The 19,870-nt window shown below is 40.2% G+C and overlaps 1 protein-coding gene across 2 annotated transcripts in view; it reads right to left on the bottom strand.

Annotated features, from left to right (window-relative positions):
* The window catches only part of KCTD16 (potassium channel tetramerization domain containing 16), a 168,046-nt gene that overhangs the window by 74,131 nt on the left and 74,045 nt on the right, over positions 1-19,870 (bottom strand). Inside the window, exon 4 of one of the 2 annotated variants that reach the window (XM_054036522.1) lies at positions 19,212-19,232. The exons of the other annotated variant lie outside the window; for it this stretch is intronic. Coding sequence (XP_053892497.1) covers positions 19,212-19,232 — 21 coding nt within the window. The remainder of the gene's footprint in view (positions 1-19,211; positions 19,233-19,870) is intronic. 2 annotated transcript variants of the gene reach the window in all.

The following is a 19,870-nucleotide window of genomic DNA, read 5'->3' as shown; positions in this document are numbered from 1 at the left end:
CAGCCATGCCTGTGGATGGTCAATGTAAACACTGTCTCATGGCCCGCCAGTGGATCACCCTGACAGACCGCAAGTTGCCCACTGCTGGCTTAAATGAATGATTGATGAGAGAGTAAACATCAAATGGCCTTTGGTCTGACCCTTTTTGTCCCCTTCCAAAATATTAATTAGAAAAACAAGTAATGAAATGCCCACAGGACATATTTCAGGGGCATGTGACTCCTTTGAGAGCGAGGGGTATAAATACTAAGAATATCGTACGTGCACTGGCAGCTCCCCAATTAATATCTGAAGAGGTCCGTGACACTGTTAAGACAGAGGGTTTCAGGGTAGCCAACACCCTGCTACGAGGGACTTTTGTGGGACTTTTGGACCAGAGGGTCTCAGGTTAGCCAAAACACTGCTTCAGAGGACATTTGACAGGCCAAGTACTTGAGAAGAGAACAGAACAGAAGAGAAGAGAAGACTCCATCTAGGACTGGTAGCTATACCTGCTTTGTTTGCCAATCAGGATACTCTGTAGGGCCAACATAGTTACTTAGGGTTTATGCTTGGGGAATTTAGGTTTAATAAGAAAACATATTGTGTAACCTTTTACTGCTTGTGTGATTCTTTCTCAAATAAATTGCTGTGCTTTGAGCACATTGTATCTGAATTTTCACTGGTACCGGTAACAATCTGCCCAGTTATAAGCCATTAAAGATCCATTTCAGCAACGGCTTTTGCTACTTGCCCAACTAATATTCTTACAGTTATAACCTGAAGTGAAATTAGTAGGTGTTAACTGAGAGACGGGACAGCATCAGAGAATACAGGAAAGGGTCCACTATCCTCCATCAAAACCAACAGCATCTACAAGGCTGGGTCATCCAATTCATTTCATTGCTCCTTCTAGTTTCTTGGAAGAGATAGTTCCTCTGAAAGGATGGCGTGCTCTCCAAGTTCCCCCTGGTGTTGCCTCTGGTTAATATCAATTGCTCCATTGCACAAGCCAGGAAGTCAAAAAAACCTAAACAAACTGGATGATTCCAAGCAGTCCTGACATGTACTGCAATGGGGTTTCAGTTGAAGATAGCTGACCCTATCAAATTAAAGATTCATCTGTTTATCTCCAGTTATTTTCATTGAAACAATTTCTCTCTCAAAATAATAATAAAGCAATGACTTGTTGGTTTTCATTTTATTGGTTACTACTTTTACTCAAAGCATGCCAATTACGATCTAATTACAGTGCATGGTTCTGTGAGCACGCCAGACTGTTCTTACACATGATAAATCACAGTCAGTTACTCCAATTATTTAATCGGTAGAGCATAAATCTGTAATGACTATGTAATTACACATTAATAAATGCCATGATAGTTATTTAAGCCTCAAAAGATAAAGTACACTTCCCTGCATTTTAATCCTGTCACCTGTAGGGTCACAATAAGTGTTTGATATCTATCCCTGAGTGAGCAAAAAGAGTTGTAGTCTGGTATTGTGCGCAGTGTGCTGAACAACAATTTTCAGTCTAATCTCAGAGTCTTTTGATTAGTCCAGAGAGGAAATAGCCTGAATCAGTTAAGGTAAAATCTGCTGCAGCCAGTGCACCTGGCAAGCATTTTTTATTTTAGCAAAGCAGTAGCCATGGCTCAGATTCAAGACTTGCAGGTGTACACATAGTAGCTCAAATCTTCCTACTATTACTAAACCTCTATGCAATTATAGTATACAAATTATTAGACTGGGAAACAAGGGAAGGATAAGAAAGGATTCTTATTTTTCCATTTAGGGGGAGATTTTCAAATGCACAAAAGACAGTTAGGTGCCCAACTCTCACTGAAAGTCCCATTGAAACTTGAGTGCCTTTGTGCCCCTAAACATCTCTCTTTCAGTGACTAATTTATTGTTTCCTTGGCTCGTTTCTTAATTTAACAAGAACCATAATGGGAAAATATGCATCTTATTATTTCCTAAAGTTGCATCTCCAGTTGTGACAGGTTCGGTCACAGAGATCCCCTTGGGACTGTCACCTGATGTGCTGAATTTACCTCTCAGCCTGTTGTCTCTGCCAGCTTGGAACTCCAGAAGCCTGTCTTGTTGAGCCAGATATGCTAGCCTGCTGCAACACAGATCCAAGGTCTGAACCACGTCCCCAAAACTGGAGACTTAACTGAAAACAGCTCAGCAAGTACTCCTGTCTCCAGCACCCAGACACCCAGCTCCCAATGAGATCCAAACCCCAAATAAATCCGTTTTACTCTGTATAAAGCTTATACAGGGTGAACTCAGAAATTGTCCTCCCTCTATACACTAATAGAGAGATATGCACAGCTGTTTGCTCCCCCAAGTATTAATCACTTACTCTGGGTTAATTAATAAACAAAAGTTATTTTATTTAGTATAAAAAGTAGGATTTAAGCGGTTCCATGTAATAACATACAGAACAAAGTAAGTTACCAGGATAAAATAAAACATGCAAGTCTAAGCCTAATACATTAAGAAACTGAATACAGGTAAATTTCACCCTTAGAGATGTTCCAATAAGCTTCTTTCACAGACTAGACTTCTTCCTAGTCTGGGCCCAATCCTTTCCCCTGGTACAATCCTTGGTAGTTCCAGCTCAGGTGATAACTCGGGGATTTCTCATGACTGGCAGCCCTTTTGTTCTGTCCCACCCTCTTTTATATCTTTGGCACAAGGTGGGAATCCTTTGTCTCTCTCTGGGTTCCCACCCCTCCTTCTATATGGAAAAGCACCAGGTTAAAGATGGATTCTAGTATCATGTGACACGTCCTGCAAGACTTCATTACTCACTCACTGGCACACAGGTATACAAAAAGGCTTACAAGTAAACAGAGCCATCTACAACCAATTGTCCTAGTTAATCGGAGCCATCAAGATTCTAAACAAGGATTAATGGACCACACTTTGCATAATTACAATAAGACCTCAGAATTAAGCTACATATTCCTAGTTTCAGATACAAGAATGATATATTCATATAAATAGGATGAAAACACTTGGTATATTATCTTACAAGAGACCTTTAGCATAAAGCATATTCCAGTTACATCATATTTACACTCATTAGCATATTTACATAAAACATTATGGAGTGCAACATCACACCAGTATTTCATACTTTTGTGTTATTAGTGTTTTATTTTATTGGTTTTTATTTATTTATTTCAGGGTCATTTTGGATTATAGTCTAAATTTCTGGTAATGAAGTTGCACTCAGACAGCAGCGCAAAACCCTTCACACTAGAGCTAGTCAAAAACCAGAAACATTTTTTGTGGGGAGAAAAAAATTGTATCTTTTCCCCTAAACAGAAAAATTCTGAATTGCAAAAATTTTCAATTAGCTCCACAGCTGGTGAACAAACGGGATGTATTTTTCATGAGCATGTTTGCAAAAAATAAAAAAACCCTTGTTCCTCTTTGAAATTGTAATATTTCTGCATTCCGTTTTTTTCAACCGTCTCTACATTGCACCAGACTATACAAGGACCGCTAGTCTGTAGAAAAAGAGTAACTCCACTGGCAAGCACACTGCAAATGTGACAAGCACTCATGTGTACATAAACAGGACAGTGTATCTTGAGCCCTTTTCCTCCTGCATGCACTTGGGTAGCAGTTAGTCACAGTCTGGCCCATAGTCAAAATTCTGGTGTTCTCTGGCTCTCATTACCCTGCGCTAATCAAGAACTGCTTTGCTAGTGTTGTAGGTGACCCTGTGCTATCATGTAAAGCCAAGAAGGCAGCATCAGCTGTGCATCTCTGCCCCACCCCGGGTGTTGGCGCAGACCTTAGGAGTAGCAATAGCCACCACAGTGCTCATGACCTCATTTCTTCTGAAGGACAAACTTTGGGATGTCGTCATCACACCACTCATTGTCATCACCTCCACCCATCCCATTTGTTTACGGCCAATTTTAGAACCAGAATTATATATAGGCCCTTGCAAACTGGGCAAATGACTTGGTCCTAAGTGTATCGATTTAAAAGCAGCATTAGGTCAAACGTAAATTCTTATCCACTGTTTTTATTAAGAGCTGACATTATTTTCTTGATGTTATTCAACATCTTGCTCACCCATCCGAACAGATTCCCAGTGCCCATGGCAGTTCAGACCTGCCTTTTGCTCAGTGTTTAGTCTCTGAGTATAGAGCACATAAATACAAATGACTCTTTTCTTCCCCTCTTTTAACTGATTGTTTTCCTCTCATCTGTTCTGCTTTCTTTTCCTCCCTCCTCTTCTTGTGATAGTTTACCTATTGGCTGGGCGCGCAAGTGAGGTGAAGCCTGGGAAGCTACTGCTTTTTGGAGGCAAGACTAGTTAAAGCTTCCGTTCCAAAGGGATGGCACTGTGGGGTGGCAGGTGGGTTTATAGAATTGTATCTGGGCACCCAGGGCAAGATTTTCCATTCTGATCCACACAGCGCAGCTCTCATCTACACTGCGTCTTTCTACTGCTTATTCCTTGCTTGTTCAATACACTGATGGACACTGGGAGTTACACGTAGGGAACAATGCTACAAAGTGCATCAGACATGCAGTGTGGATCAGACAGAGGAATTCTGCCCATGATCTGAGACAAGGTTCTGGACTGGTGTTCCCTTGAGGGAGGGAAGAGGGTCATGCATGCAGGAACAGGGCAGAATAGGGACCAATTGTGTCCTTGAGGATTAGACAGGCTGTACAACTAACAAGCCTGGTGGTGCTCTGTGGTCCCTAAAGGCATAGTTAAAACAAAGCCCTGATCCTTGCAGGCATGCTGCCACTGGCAGCAGGGCTGGGGCACTCATGATGCTCATTTTTGGAGCTGTGTTAAGGAGCACTGCAGTGTGTTGCATCACATACTCACAGAATCATCCTGGTCAGTACAGGCAGTATGACTCAAAAACCTTCTGCTTGGCCATTCCCCAGAGCTTCTCACAGTTTTAAGGGTAGGATCTGGCAGAAACATATACCTGCAATCTACGCTGGTGCATTTACAGATGCATTCATTTGAAAGAGAGCTGTAGGGTGGAATTTTCAAGTATCTAAAGGAGTTAAGTTTCCAACTCCTCTGCAGTGTAATGATCTGATAATTGACATGGGAACAAGGAATCCTGACATTGTATTTCTGACTTGGACACAGTCTTCTCCTTTTTGGCCATTGGAGAAGCAACACTTCATATGCAAGATGTGCAAAATAGCCATAATAAAATAACAAAATGCAACACCATTCTAAAAGCATCTTCATTTTGTTTGTTTTGTTGTTGTTGGGATTTTCCTAAATTTTGTTACAATTAAAATTGAGTTGATTTCAAGCAAATATGGGTTTTTTTGTCAAAAAGTTGCAAAAAAGAAGGGATGAAAATACATGCCACAATGAAAGGGAAAAGGTTTTAACTAATGCCTCTTCTGTTTAACTATCTAGTTCTCTCTCCATTCATCCATCTATCCGTCATCCACTATCATTCACTAGGCATCTTTCATGTCTATTTTCTACAATTGTATGAGAAATGTTTACATACATTTAGCTGCCAGTACTTACACAAAAGTTTAACAATTTTAATTACCCAGTTTCTTTAAGAAATATCTATCTTCAAATCAAAGGTTTAATTCATTCTCACACTGCCACAGGAGGCAAGCAGTAGACATGATCAAAAACGGAGAGGGGGAGGATATTCATGATTTTTTTTTTCAAAAACATTTTCCTGGTTAGTTGGGGAAAGGGGGGTTAATTCAAAAGTAAACTGAAATTTCAAAATTTGAAAAGTTTTGACTGGTTCTGTATTTGGTTGAAAAATACAGGAACGTTTTTGGGTAAAACCATCCTCAACATTTTCCCCCATTTCTTAAATTTTGAATTTTAAATTTTTGAAAACTGTGCCCAACCCTACTAGTATATATAACCTGTTCCCTTCCCCTAATCATTTTTGTTGCCTGTCTCTGCACTTTTTTTCAATTTGAATACGTCTTTTTTGAGATGGACTGATCAGAACTGCACGCTGTTGTGACGCTGCACTCTATATGATTTTATGAAAATATACTAATGATATACATATATATTACTCCCCTTTCTATCTCCCTGTGTTTCATGCATTCTATTTTTTCAGACAGAGTGGAAATTACAGACAGGACCAGCTACAAAATTCAGATTGAAAGCAGACTTTGAGCACTCTGAAGGTCTGGAGTATTCAGATCTGGGGTTCTCACTCAGCCTATTGCTAAGGTAGGTTGGGAAATGTGGGTCTGGAGCTTGGTTTGTATTTCAAACACCCCCAAAGTTCAAAAGTATTGAGACACAAGGTTTTGGCTAAGGCCCTTTCACCAGAATGGCTGCAATAAGCAGAACAGCAACCTAAAGTGGAAGATGTTTTCTATAGGACCACCCATTTAGCCTTCAGTACTGACGGCATTTTGTGCACTAAAATATAGAAGAGCTTCATATCACTGTTTCAGAAATCACTTCTACTGCTATGGAAAGAGCCCAGCTTCAATCTACCCAAGGGTTTGTAAAACTGATTCAGTTCCCATTCCTGGGTCTTCCAGGTGGCAGTAATTTCATACAAGCGCTGTTATTATGCCAACAAGCCAAGCTCACACTGAACACTTCCTAGGAGAAGGAGGAGTTCCCTGAGGTGACAGCTACTTCTCAGTGACTTCATTATAAATACTGTATGCCACTGAAAGTACACAGCCATTCAAACCATAGTCAAAACGCCAAGAGCAATTACTTAATCTCTTTGATCTGTGCGCTTACAAGAGGCATGGAGCATAATTATATTCTTGCTTTAAAAAGGGCTATGGAAAAAAAGGCTTTATTTTGATGTTTTACTGTTTGCTTCTCATCAATATGTGCTCGAAGGGAACTACAGTAATTTATCCTTCCAATGCCTGTTTCCACACTAAAAAAGAGAGAGAGAGAGAGAGAGAGAGAGAGAGCAGAATAGCTGCTGTACATTTGCAACGCAATTTTAGCTCAAACAACATGACAAGGATTCAACTAAATGAATCACTACAGTGTGCAAAGAAACCAGCTGAAGTAAATAAAAACCCCAGGGATGCTGACAAAAAATGCATTAAGAACCAGGATCTGTTCTGCAGTGGTGAAGTAAATCCAGCACTGAGGGCCTGATCCAAAGTTCATAGAAGTTTTCCCGTTGACTTCAGTAGGCTTTGGATCACCAAACTTGATGGCAAAGTCATGATGATCTTTATTCCCACTACACTTCCACCGAGATCAAGGGTCCCAGTGAGAATCTGATTCTCCTCTGCCTGGCACCTTGAGTAGCCATTTATATCAGCACAAAGTGAGTACAAAGCGAGAGTAAACTGCTACCACAGAATGGTGTAAATGACAATATCTACAATGTTAATCTATATTTTGGTATCCCGTGATGAACTTCCCTGACAGCAGATGGTAGGAGAGTGGCTGTAGTAATGAGGTTAATGGGAATTTTGCAACTAATGATGGAGAACCTACCTGTTATGGGAGCCATAATGTTTCATTCAAAGGAGCTGCTCCCTTTGGGAACATAATGGCTGCACTGAACATGCTGGCTAGGGCTTGATCCAAAGCCCCCTGAAGTCAATGGGAGTCTTTCCATTAATTTCATGATCAAGCCATAGGTGAATTCAGCATCAGAGCTACTGCAGAAAAGGTACCTCCTAGAGCAGAACCACAGCACTTTCAGTTGGAACAGCTATTATGTATATGGGTATAATTTTGGAGGTACCTGTAGGTGGCACAAGCAGCTAGTGGATATTTTAGTTATAACTCAGTCATCTCTAATTTAAAGACCAGTGTCAGAGCTGAACCTATTCACAATACAAAGGCTTATGAAGCTTAAGTATATTACATTTTAAAGGTTGAAAGCAATGAGCAAAGCCTAATTCAATGTGAAGTTTAGGCTGGTACGCTATTCACAAACAGACAGATACAGGACTGTATGTCCACATTTGCACATCACAACAGACGTTCTGCATGCGCATGATAACTAAAAAATGGATGAATAAAAGATGAACAGAGCAAACCCACTATAGTTGCTTGATAATGTATTCCCATATGCAACACCATCTTTTATGTCCTTTGTTCTAAAATTGTCTTGAACCATCTTCCAAATTCTTCTCTTCTCTTTTGTTTTTGTTTTTTGAATGCTGCTGAGTAGAGAACATTTAAAGGGACCTCACTCCTTCAAGAAGAGCAAGGCCAAACTTAAATCAGTTGCAATATGCAAGTTTGTTTTTGAACCCAGTTATACTTTTGGCCTTCACAACATCCCATGGCAACAAGTTCCACAGTTTGTGGAAGAAGTACTTCCCTTTGTTTGTTTTAAACCTGCACCTATTAATTTCATTGGCTGATCCCTAGATTTTGTGTTCTGTAAATGGGTAAATAACACTTCCCTATTCACTTTCTTCACGCCATTCATGATTTTATAGACCTCTATCATATGCCCCCTTAGTTGTCTCTTTTCTAAGATGAACAGTCCCTGGTTTTTTTTTTAAATCTCTCCTCATATAGAACCTGTTCCCTTCCCCTAATCATTTTTGTTGCCTGTCTCTGCACTTTTTTCAATTCAAATATGTCTTTTTTGAGATGGACTGCACACTGTTGTGACGTTGCACTCTATATGATTTTATGAAAATATGCTAATGAGTATGAATATAATGTAACTGGAATATGCTTCATGCAAAAGATCTCTTGTAAGGTATCATTACAAAGCTTATAATCTACTGAGTGTGATCATCCTATTTGTATAAATGTATCACTCTTGTATCTGAAACTAGAAATATAAAATATAACTCTGAGGGTCTATTGTAATTATGAAAAGTGTGGGCCATCAATGGTGGTTTGGAATCTTGATTGCTCCCATTAACTAGGACAATTGACTGTGGATGGTGCTGTTTGCAGGCAGGCCTTCCTGTGAGTCAGGCTGGGAGGAATGAAGGCTTGGGGTCTTACAGTGACATCTGATCATGTCACCTGAACTGGAATCCATCTTTAACCTGGTGTTTTTCCATTGAGAAGGAGGCGTGGAAACCCAGAGGGACAAAGGATTCTCGCCTTATGCAAAAGATATATAAGTGGGTGGAACAGAACAAAGGGGACAGCCATCATGAGAAATCCCCTAGCTACCACCTGAGCTGGAACAAGGGCTGTACCAGGGGAAAGGACTGTGCCCAGACTAGGAAGGTGTCCAGTCTGTGAAAGAAACTTATTGAAACATCTCTGAGGGTGAGATTTTATCTGTATTCAATTTTATTACTGTATTAGGCTTAGATTTGTGTGTTTTATTTTATTTTACTTGGTAATTCACTTTGTTCTGTCTGTTACTACTTAGAACCACTTAAAACCTACTTTCTGTGTTTAATAAAATCATGTTTTACTTATTAATTAACCCAGAGTATGTATTAATACCTGGGGGGAGGGGGCAAACAGCTGCATATCTCTCTAACAGTGTTATAGAGGGCAAACAATTTATGAGTTTCCCCTGTATAAGCTTTATACAGGGTAAAACGGATTTATTTGGGGTTTGGACCCCATTGGGAGTTGGGCAACTGACTGTTAAAGACAGGAACACTTCTTAAGACACTTTCAGTTAAGTCTGCAGCTTTGGGGCACGTAGTTCAGACCCTGGGTCTGTGTTGGAGCGGACTGGTGTGTCTGGCTCAACAAGACAGGGGGCTGGAGTCCCAGGCTGGCAGGGAAAGCAGGGGCAGTAGTAGTCTTGGTACATCTGTTGGCAGTTCCCAAGGGGGTTTCTGTGAGCCAACCCATCACAGCTGTATTCAAGATATGGGCGTACCATGGATTTATATAGGGGCATTATGATATTTTCTGTTTTATTATCCATCCCTTTCCTAATGGTTCCTAACATGCTGTTAGCTTTTTTGACTGCCACTGTACATTGAGCAGATGTTTTCAGAGAACTATCCACAATGACTCCAAGATCTCTTTCTTGAGTGGTAAAAGCTAATTTAGTACTCATCATTTTCTATGTATAGTTGGGATTATTTTTCCAATGTGCATTACTGTGCATTTATCAATATAGAATTTTATCTGCAATTTTGCAACAGAGAGTCCTGTGGCACCTTTAATTTTTACAGATCCAGACTAACATGGCTACCTCTCTGATATCTGCAATTTTGTTGCCCAGTCACCCAGTTTTGTAAGATCCCTTTGTAACTCTTCTCAATCAGCTTTAACTATCTTGAGTAATTTTGTATCATCTTCAAATGTTGCCACCACACTGTTCACCCCCTTTTCCAGATTATTTATGAATATGTTGAACAGAACAGGCCCCAGTACAGATCCTTGGGGGACCCAGCTATTTACCTCTCCCCATTGTGAAAACTGACCATTCACTCCTACCCTTTGTTTCCTATTTTTAAGTAGTTGCTAATCCATGAAAGAGGACCTTCCTTCATATCCTATGACTGCTTACTTTGCTTACAAGCCTTTGGTGAGGGACCTGGTCAAAGACTTTCTGAAAGTCCAATTACACTATATCAATTGGGTCAACCTTGTCCACATGCTTGTTGACTCCCACAAAGAATTCTAATAGATTGATGAGGCGTGATTTCCCTTTACAAGAGCCGTGTTGACTATTTCCCAACATGTTGTGTTTATCTCTGTGTCAATTCAGTTCTTCGCTATAGTTTCAGCCAATTTGCCTGATACTGAAGTTAGGCTTCCTGATTGTAACTGTTGGGATCCCCTGAGGAGTCTTTTCTTAAAATAGGTGTTACATTAGCTACCCTCCAGTCACCTCATACAGAGGCTGATTTAAGCGATAAGTTACATACCACAGTTAGTAGTTCTGCAATTTCATATATGAGAAAGAAAAAAATCCTGGCCCCTTTGAAGCCAGTGGGTGTTTTGCCATTGACTTCAATGAGGCTAGAATTACAAAAGGGCTATTGCCTTTATTACATCTTTACGCAGGGCCAGATCCTCTGCAGGTGTAAACTTTCATAGCTCCATTGACTTCAACTGAGCTGCAACAATTTACACAAGTTGGGGACCTGGCCCTCTGCGTTAAACCTGCAATTATCTGAAGGTCATGTGGGCTCCAAGGGTGGGCTTTCAGAAGCATTTGACATTGACCCAGCTCTACTCCTTCACTTCAATGGGAGCAGAGTTAGGCTAATGCTGAGCACTTTTGAAAATCCCACCCAGGGTCCACACTATTTTAATATACTGTGTTGAACTTATAGGGACACTAACGGCAAGGGGGAGAGAGAAACGTAATTGTGGAAGCTGAGTATATCAGTTTATTTAGTAAGACAGAACTTAGGCAGAATTCTTTCATCTTTTGATCCAACAAAAAAGAGGAGATGGAAGAGAGAAATGCTTTAACAAAGGTGCCCATTGCCCTAGGCTTGCTTTCACTAGTTATAGTTCCCTGTTGTTATTCAGTTCCTTTTGGTTCGGAGAACTGGGTCACTTTTAATGGTTCACTTATTTTATATGAGAGAGTGGGACGGAAAAAAATTGCTGCATAATAACGTGAAGCTTGGTTTGACTGGTGTCACACAGCTGATGCCTCACAATGCCACTCTATTTTTTTTATACCAAGGATGTCCAAAATGCAATCCCAGGGACAAATATAGCTCATTAGGCCATATGTTGTGGCCTACGATGACAGTGTCCCTGTAACTACGGGTTGAGGATAAAAGTGATCAGATGCAGGTTTTTATTGCAAAATACAACTGCAGTGGATGCCATTAAAATATCACCATTTACTGCTCCATGTATCTGCAGCACATGTGCTATCTTCCCTTGAGCAGAAGTGTAATCAATAACACTGTCTAAGCAAATATTTATGGTTCCATACATTTATTTTTATGTAAAAGTTCTATATTTTATATGTAAATTAGGTGCAGTTTTGAGACTCTGGCAATACTGATTTTATATATATGGATAAATGTGACAAGACAACTTCCTGTGCTGTCCTTTGTAGACTTGCACCAAATCTTTGTTACAAAGCTCCAGACTTGAAGAACTTGTCTGATTTCAGGACGAAGAAGAAACATAATATTCAGTTCAGATTTTGGCAAGTCAGTCGCTAAGCTCCATAGGCCTTTGGAGCTAACCAAGGACAACTTCTGGCAGTACATTAACACCATCCAGCATTTACTTTTTCATATGGTTTCATTATGAAACCAGTTTCCATGTGGTTTGAAATTTAGTTCTACCCAAAACTCATTGTTGGAAGGGAACCAAGACAAACCACTGATTTTCACAAAATGCTAGGTCTGAGTAGAAAGCTAATGTAAGCTGCAGAAGGCTAGTGTAGTTCAAAAAAAGCTCTTGTCTGATTTGCTTGCTATGCTCTGTGTATCATTCATGGTAGTTTAGGAATCCACACAAATCCTTGTCCTTTTCTCACCCATAAAAAAGGCACTCAGCTTTGCTAGCAAAAAAAAGTTCACAAAGTAAAAAATCAGCTTTTCCTTCGACCATCCTAGGCTTATCCCTCTGGAGCATAATGAGGCCACTGGCACAGAATACTCCAAATAATGCATTTCAGAGTCCCTTGATGGTCAGTTCAACTGGAGCACAAGGAGAAAGAGGCTTTAGCCGTACACTATCCACAATGACAACGTTATTCACAATGACATGTCTGAAGACTACTTTGGAGCATAGAGGTTGGATTGGTGCTGGATACCCATGGATTCCATCTAAAGATTGATTGCTTTCCAATTTACACAATGCAAATGTGGATGCTATTCTTGGCTTTTCGCCAAATTCTTGTACAGCATGTTCAGTTTTAAAGTAACAACATTTAATACAGTTGCAGTAAAAAGAAAAACAATGCTCTGCATCCCAGACCACCTGTATTTGCTTAATTTTGTTATTGCTGTTTATGATGCTATAAAGCTCCTAACCTCACGTTGTTGGAAATCAACCCATAAAATGTCTTAGCAAATGAGCTGGAGACTAATGAACAGAGAGCCCTGATTTTACAAATATTTCAGTACTGTACAAGTCCCTTTTAAAATCCAGGCTGCACTGTGTTTATGCCCAACATTGTTTTGTTCAAAGATGTCACCTAATAAAAATGGTGTTGCTCCTGTGATTCCTTCTTGTAGTAACACAATGAAATAAGAAAACTGGAGGGCCAGCAAGACTAAAAGAAAAGCCCCAAGGGAAATGTTCCCCATACACATGCCCCGCTTTGTTCACCTCAAGGGAGTGTTAACTCTCTAGCTTAGCGATGCTGAGGATCAAAATGCCAATGACGCTAACCATCATAAGAGAGGTCAGATCTGAGTACAGGTTTAGGAGTTCATATCCCAGCTCCCTGGGCTTAACTAAGTCACTTGATTTCTCCCCCCATCATCTCCATAATGAGGGTAATAATACCTCACCAGTGTGTGCTGGTATTAATTTTATGGCAAGTGCTTGGAAAATTAAAAGTGCTTTATGGCCTCATCTAAAGCCCCATGAAGTTCAATAGAAAAATTCTCATTAACATCAATGGGTTTTGGCTCAGAGCCAATAAAACATCATTATCATTATCAATATGTTCAGCCCACTCTCTGTTATTCAATTTTGATTTATGCTACTATTACCTTACATGGAACTTCACTACAACCACCTTGAAATGAATATGTCAAAGACCTTTGCTGTAGAGTGAGAGAAAGGAGCCAAGAAACATTATATTTATAGAATCCAGGGACACTTAGTGGGCAAAAGGCACTGCTCATTCTATTTTTAAATCTGAATCTTCTAAGAATCCATGGCATCTTTACTAGAACTTGTCAGGACATTTTGACAAAAATGTCAATGAAAAAAGAAAACAAAATGGAGTTTTTTTTTCAGTTTTCTGAGCAGCTGTAATATTTTCTCATGGGGGAGAACAGCCTAAGGGGCCGGAGCAGCAGTAAGGGGAGGTTCAACATCCTCCCATCAGATGAAGAGGAAAGGGCAACATGATGTTTTTTCAGAACATTTTCCGGATTAGTTTCAACATAATTCACTCATGTATTGCAACGTGATCCAATGGAGGCTCTAATCACTTGGAAAATATGGCCAATGAATTCTTGCTAACAATTCCAGTTTTTCACCCTCGGCGGACTGCAGGGGCTCAGGTGGGGAAGCTGCTTTTGTTTGTTTGTTTTCTCCTTAAGTGGATCTAGCCAGGGGGCAACATCCCAGTCTCAGAGCATTGGATGGGGGTAATCCATTTCTGCTAAGGAAAGTGCTAGGCATGCTCCATTACTTTGCAAATAATGTAAGTGCATCATGCTTTACATGTAAGGGTTACCTTAATTAAGCTGCAAGTAATATTTCCCCCTCAATACAGTAAACATACAGTAACCATGGGCTTTAACCAATGGATCCCATCAATGGAAACTTCCTCTGCAAAAAGATTTGAAACAGCAGAGATTATTGAGATACTATTACCTCAGATAAATTATATTTTATCAAAGAAGCACTGAAGTACATAATATAATTATTCTAAGAGCAACTTACTGATGCCAGAAGATAGACTATTTTACATATGCCATTGAGTTTATGGTTTAAGAACAATATTTCCAAGTACTATCAATGAGCAATGTTCTAATAGTGTTCCTTTCTTTTTCTCGCCCCTCCGCCCAACCCGGTTCCTTTGGTCATGAAATCACGAACGAGTATATTGCTGGAATTAATGAGAGTATAGACAGAGCTTAGCAAGATACCAGATAAATGTCGGAGCAGAACCCAGCATGGCAGAGAGAACTATACTGCCTCAAGTAAAATCAGTTGGTTGTCCCTCAATATAAACAAGAGAATGTCCCTGACAGAGCATTCTTTGTGAGGGCCTCTCAGCTCTGGACAGCTCATTCCCCAAATATGTGTTCAAAGCATGATGCAAAATCCCACCTGTTTAAGGGACTTTTGTCTAAGGGGGCAATATTCAGACAGGGTTCTTTTTCATTGATTTGATCTAAGGGTTAGTTAGTTACTGCCATATAGAGTGAAAGCTGCGGCTGAGTCTAACTTCGTGTTTTGAATTATATTTTAAAGAACTGATAAAAGTGCCTAGACCCTGACACATATACTTTTTTGTGTTCTATTTTTATATATCTAAATAATTAAAGATTTTCAGTTACTGGAGATGATAGCAAAGCCATGAATTAGTCAGAGAATTACACCAGGGATAATTATTATCCATTTTTTTTGTTATGCCAAAAAAGATTAAGTATGTTAACTGTTGGAGGGGGAGTCTTGAGGGAGGGGCAGAGAGGAGGCCATTTTGTTCTGTTTTGGGGGGGCAATTTCTGGTTTTCTTTGATGCTCGAATCGATTAAACATTTTATTGGCATACATGATATTTCCCAACTTCCTAGATGCTGGCTTGCAAAACTTACACAGCTCTAAACATGAACCATCATTTAGTGTTCTACTGCTGATTTACTTTTTATATTCCACAGAGCCAGTTCATAACTATGGTTAGCACATTAATACTAACCTGAAGAAACAAAACTCTGGAGAACTTTTTTTTTATTCTCTGCTAGTGGGACCATAAATCCTGCCAGACTGCATAGCAAGGGCAGCCTTTAAATTATTATACCAAAAACAACCTCAGTGAGTGAGTCAGGCGAACAAGAAGTAAGAGTTCAATGTCAGCAAGCAATCTGTGTGCTCCAATACACCTGGGCTGGGCTGGTCAGTGAGGACCAGCTGTGCAGACATTATCCAGAGGGGAAGGAATAACTACTTTATTTACAAGAATCTATTTTTGCCCAGTGTTGGATTTGTTACATGAGAGAAGCACCCAAACAAGGTTCCAAATGAATGAACGCTCTTGGAGCAATGTCTTGGAGAAATTAGGTATTCAGTACCTTGAGCTCGAATGATTTAATATTGATGGGTGACACGCTTACATGTCATACACTAGTAAGGCCTTGCCTGGATAAAAATCACCCTGGCATTCAGTGAGTATCTAAGTCATATGCTGTTAATAGGGCCGGCTCCAGGTTTTCTGCTGCTCCAAGCTGCAAAAAAAAAAAAAAATCGCACTGCACCATTCTTTGGCAGAAGTTCAACAGTGGGTCCTTCACTCCCTCTCATCCTCTTCGGCGGCACTTCGGCAGCAGCTCAAACAGGAATAGAGGGACTGAGGGATCCGCCGCCGAATTCCCACCGGATATGCCGCCCCAATAGCGGACGGAGTGTATTGGCCACGCCAAGCACCTGCTTCCTTAGCTGGTGCCTGGAGCTGGAGCTGGAGCTGGCTGTTAACACAACACAATGAATTTGAGAACCTGTCCTTTCCAAAAATATTAGGAGTCAAATTCACTGGTTCTGATTTTCATTGGCACCGAGTTTGTGACCTCTTCACCCTGGCAGAATGGGGCCAATAAGAATCAGGACCACTCTCCTGAAATAACTTCCTTGGAGTTACACTTGGCCTTATAATTTGGCTTTTTGAGCCTTGGGTATAGCAAAGTCAGCACCTGGCTAATAGAGGGCATGATCCGGAGCCTACTGAAGTCAAAGGAAGCTTTCCATTATCTTCAATGAGCTTGGGATCAGGCTGAAGTAATACTCAGCAGAAGACTGAGAATTTAAGGCTTGATTCACATACACAGAAAGGGCTTTGGAAGTCTAGAGGTTAGATCTGTTTCTCTCCTTCTAAAAGTGAACTCAGTAGTGATAAAAGGTACTAGATTAGCAGCATAGGAAAACAGTCCTGCATTCATTTACAGAACAGGCTCAGCACAAGCAATGCTAGATTCCTCCCTTCTCCCTTGTGCCCCATTTTCTAACCTAAAGGAACCACTGCTATGGATTAGAAGGTAGTGCAGTCTCCAGGCTCTCTTTGTTAGCAACCTCTGTGACATCTGTAGACATCTGTCAACTAAACTGTACTGAGATCACCAAATAGTTTCATGCAGACCACTGAAATGCTACAACTTTCAGTCAATACAACCTGCCCAGTGACCTAGAAGTGGAAGATTTCTTATCCCATTATTGGATCTAAGAGAAAATGACTATCAACGTTTCACTATATTTGCACAATTTTATTCTGAGCTACTTCGCACAGAAATTTTTTTTTTTTTGAGACATTTCAGCAAAGTGGCCAATTTACATCAGTGTTTTCAATGGATCATTTAAAAAGTGCCCAGTTTGAAAGTTTTTGATTTTCATTTGGTATTTTTCATGCCTTTGCCCAATAATTAACTCTGACAATCTGTCTTCTTAAGCTGTACCTATGCAGGTGTTTTTAATTCACAAAGATCTACAAAAGTCTCATATCAGATATTGTTCAAATGTTGTAACTGCTATATATTCGACATCTTCTAATAATGTAGCATATTTGGAAAGTGCACAATCTTACTGAAATTCCCCCCATCACATCTATATTTACTGTACCGCAACCTGGCAGCATTCAGAACAAGCCTCCACATTTTGGGGTGTTAATCAAGCAAACGGAACTGACCCTTTGAATCATTCAAGAACATTTATCATCCATAATGAATACCATGGAAATTGAATCCATTCCAAACGAAAACATTTACATGGTTTAATGGACTGACCAGATACTGGTAGCCCTGTGCTCCCAGATTCTAATCTAAGCACTAGCTGTGTGATCCTGGACAACTAATTTAACCTCTTGCTATAAAGACTAATAAGTTAACATTTGCAAAGGGCTCTATAAACACCAAGTTTCATTACTAATAAAAAGATCCATCCAACAAAAAATCCACAAAATCCTATGGACCAGATCCTCAGCAGATGTACATCAGTGTGGTTCCAGAGACGACGTAGGAGTTAATCTGATTTACGCCAGCTGAGGCATCTGCCCAAATTCCTAAAATCAATATTTTATCAAGTATTAGAAATACCAAGTGCAGGAAAATGGTCTATTTCTTTCATTTCTCAAACAAACCCAGTTAAGAAGACAAAAGTTATTCATGGCCCAAAAGTCCAAAATTGCCATTATGGCAACTGGGCTTTGGCATGTGTATCAAGCTGTAATGAACTTTGCTTCCACAAATAAATGTAGAGTAGATGGTTTAATTCTCTGCCCACATATAGGGCCAATCATTTCACTAGCGTTACACCAGGAATGAATTTGGCTTTTGGCCTCTTTTATTCAGTCTTCCTTGTTTCTCAGAAGTTCCCACAACATTTTGGAAATTAACCAAATCCTGATAAATTTAGAGAAACTTGATTACTTCCTCGTGCACTGGATGTAATATTTCACATCACACTAATGAGTGGAGGAAGGAAATGAAAGCTGCATTTCCCTGAACACAATATGCCTGTTTTCCACAGATTCAGTGTGATATGTTATTGACTGGTGCCGAGGGCCCTTTTTATTTTCTCTTTAGGAAATCTTTCATAGTAAAATATGGAGACTCATTTTTTTTCTCCAACTCTCTCTTTTTCTGAATTATTTGCACACTCAAACACGGGAAATCAACAAAGCCAGCTCTCTTGGCAAAGAGAATCACTTCCCTGAGGTCCCTACTGCATTAGTGAACATGGGGAGATGAAGAATATTTACAACTGGACTTCTCCAAGGAAATAGTTTGATGAAGACCATTTTATGCTGTTGATCAAATCTATTATATCTCCCATATTTTATGGCCCTGTTAGGTCTATGACACAAATATTTCCAGTTTATTTTACTAGTCTGAGCTACAAACACCGACAATGAAATTTAATAGGGCAGATGCTAAACACTACATTACCCATGACGAGATAGTACACACCATGACGGAAGGCATAAATCAGAGAAAAATAGCAATGCATAGACAGAGATGTTTGCTATTGTATGTGTCTTTTGTTGCTTGACTTCTATGGTGTGCTTCTTTTGTATGCCCTGTGCTTCTTTGATTTAATTGTGGCAGCAATCAAAGCTCATGAATTCATGAAAAGCACTGACTATAATGGAATTTAACACTTCCTGCTGCCAACTTCATGTATGGTGAAACTGGCTATCGTAGCCCTTAAATGCCTTAGTGGCACTGTACATAGGGAGGCCATGTTAGGGCAGTATCTCTGCACTCCCTAAAAACTCCCAAAGGCTGCATCCCTTGGTCTTCCAAGGGATTGGAGGTATGAATTCTATCTCCCCCCATTGCCGCTTGGTACCTGCTACAGTGTGCCACTTTTACATGCTTTCAGAGGAAGTGTGAGATTAACCAGGAGACAGAGGTTGCCAGTCTCTTCACTCCTGTCCTCCCACCAGTAGGCTCTGGCTCCTCACTACCTCCTTTCCATCCACATGAGCTGCATCTTCATGCAGCTCCCAGTAATTCTCCCTTCCTCCACCATCTTCATTGCTGCTTCTCCCAACCACAGCTCTCTGGGTGCCAAAGGGGACATGGGCAAGAGGACACCTTGCACTGCCAGCCTAGTGCCATGCTGAAAATTGAGCATTTAATCCTCCTCTTTGCCTTCTGTCTCTTAGCCAGTTTCAGATGCATGAAAGTATTTTACTTGTTCTCCTGTGAGCAAACAATTTCCTCAGTAGCCTCTTTTGATGGACTTTGTTAGAGGTTTTTTAAAAGGCCAAATAAATGTCAGCTGGGTCTTCTTCATCCATTATGTTGCTGACACATTCAAAGAATTCTCGTAGAGTGGAGAGGCACGATTTTCCATAACAGAAGCCAGACCGGTTATCTCCCTTTCATTTCATGTCAGTCTAAGTTCTCCAAGGATAAATTTGTCTAATATTTTTATTTTGGGTCTTTCCAACAGATGCTACTCCTGAAAAGAGATATCTCTTGAGGCTGATGCTAATGGGAATTAAGCAACACCCCCAATCCAGTGGTGGATACTCATGAAAATATTCCCATACAAAGACTGCCAATACCTCTGTTGTTCCAGAACTGAAAGTGTCCAAATATGAAGGGTAAGAGTTACTCTGTGGTACGCAAAAAG

This window comes from Malaclemys terrapin, chromosome 8 (assembly GCF_027887155.1).
Source record: "Malaclemys terrapin pileata isolate rMalTer1 chromosome 8, rMalTer1.hap1, whole genome shotgun sequence".
In the NCBI taxonomy this organism is placed as follows: domain Eukaryota; kingdom Metazoa; phylum Chordata; order Testudines; family Emydidae; genus Malaclemys; species Malaclemys terrapin.
The sequence above is the reverse complement of the archived record's forward strand: the minus strand, read 5'-3'. Positions and strand labels throughout refer to the sequence as shown.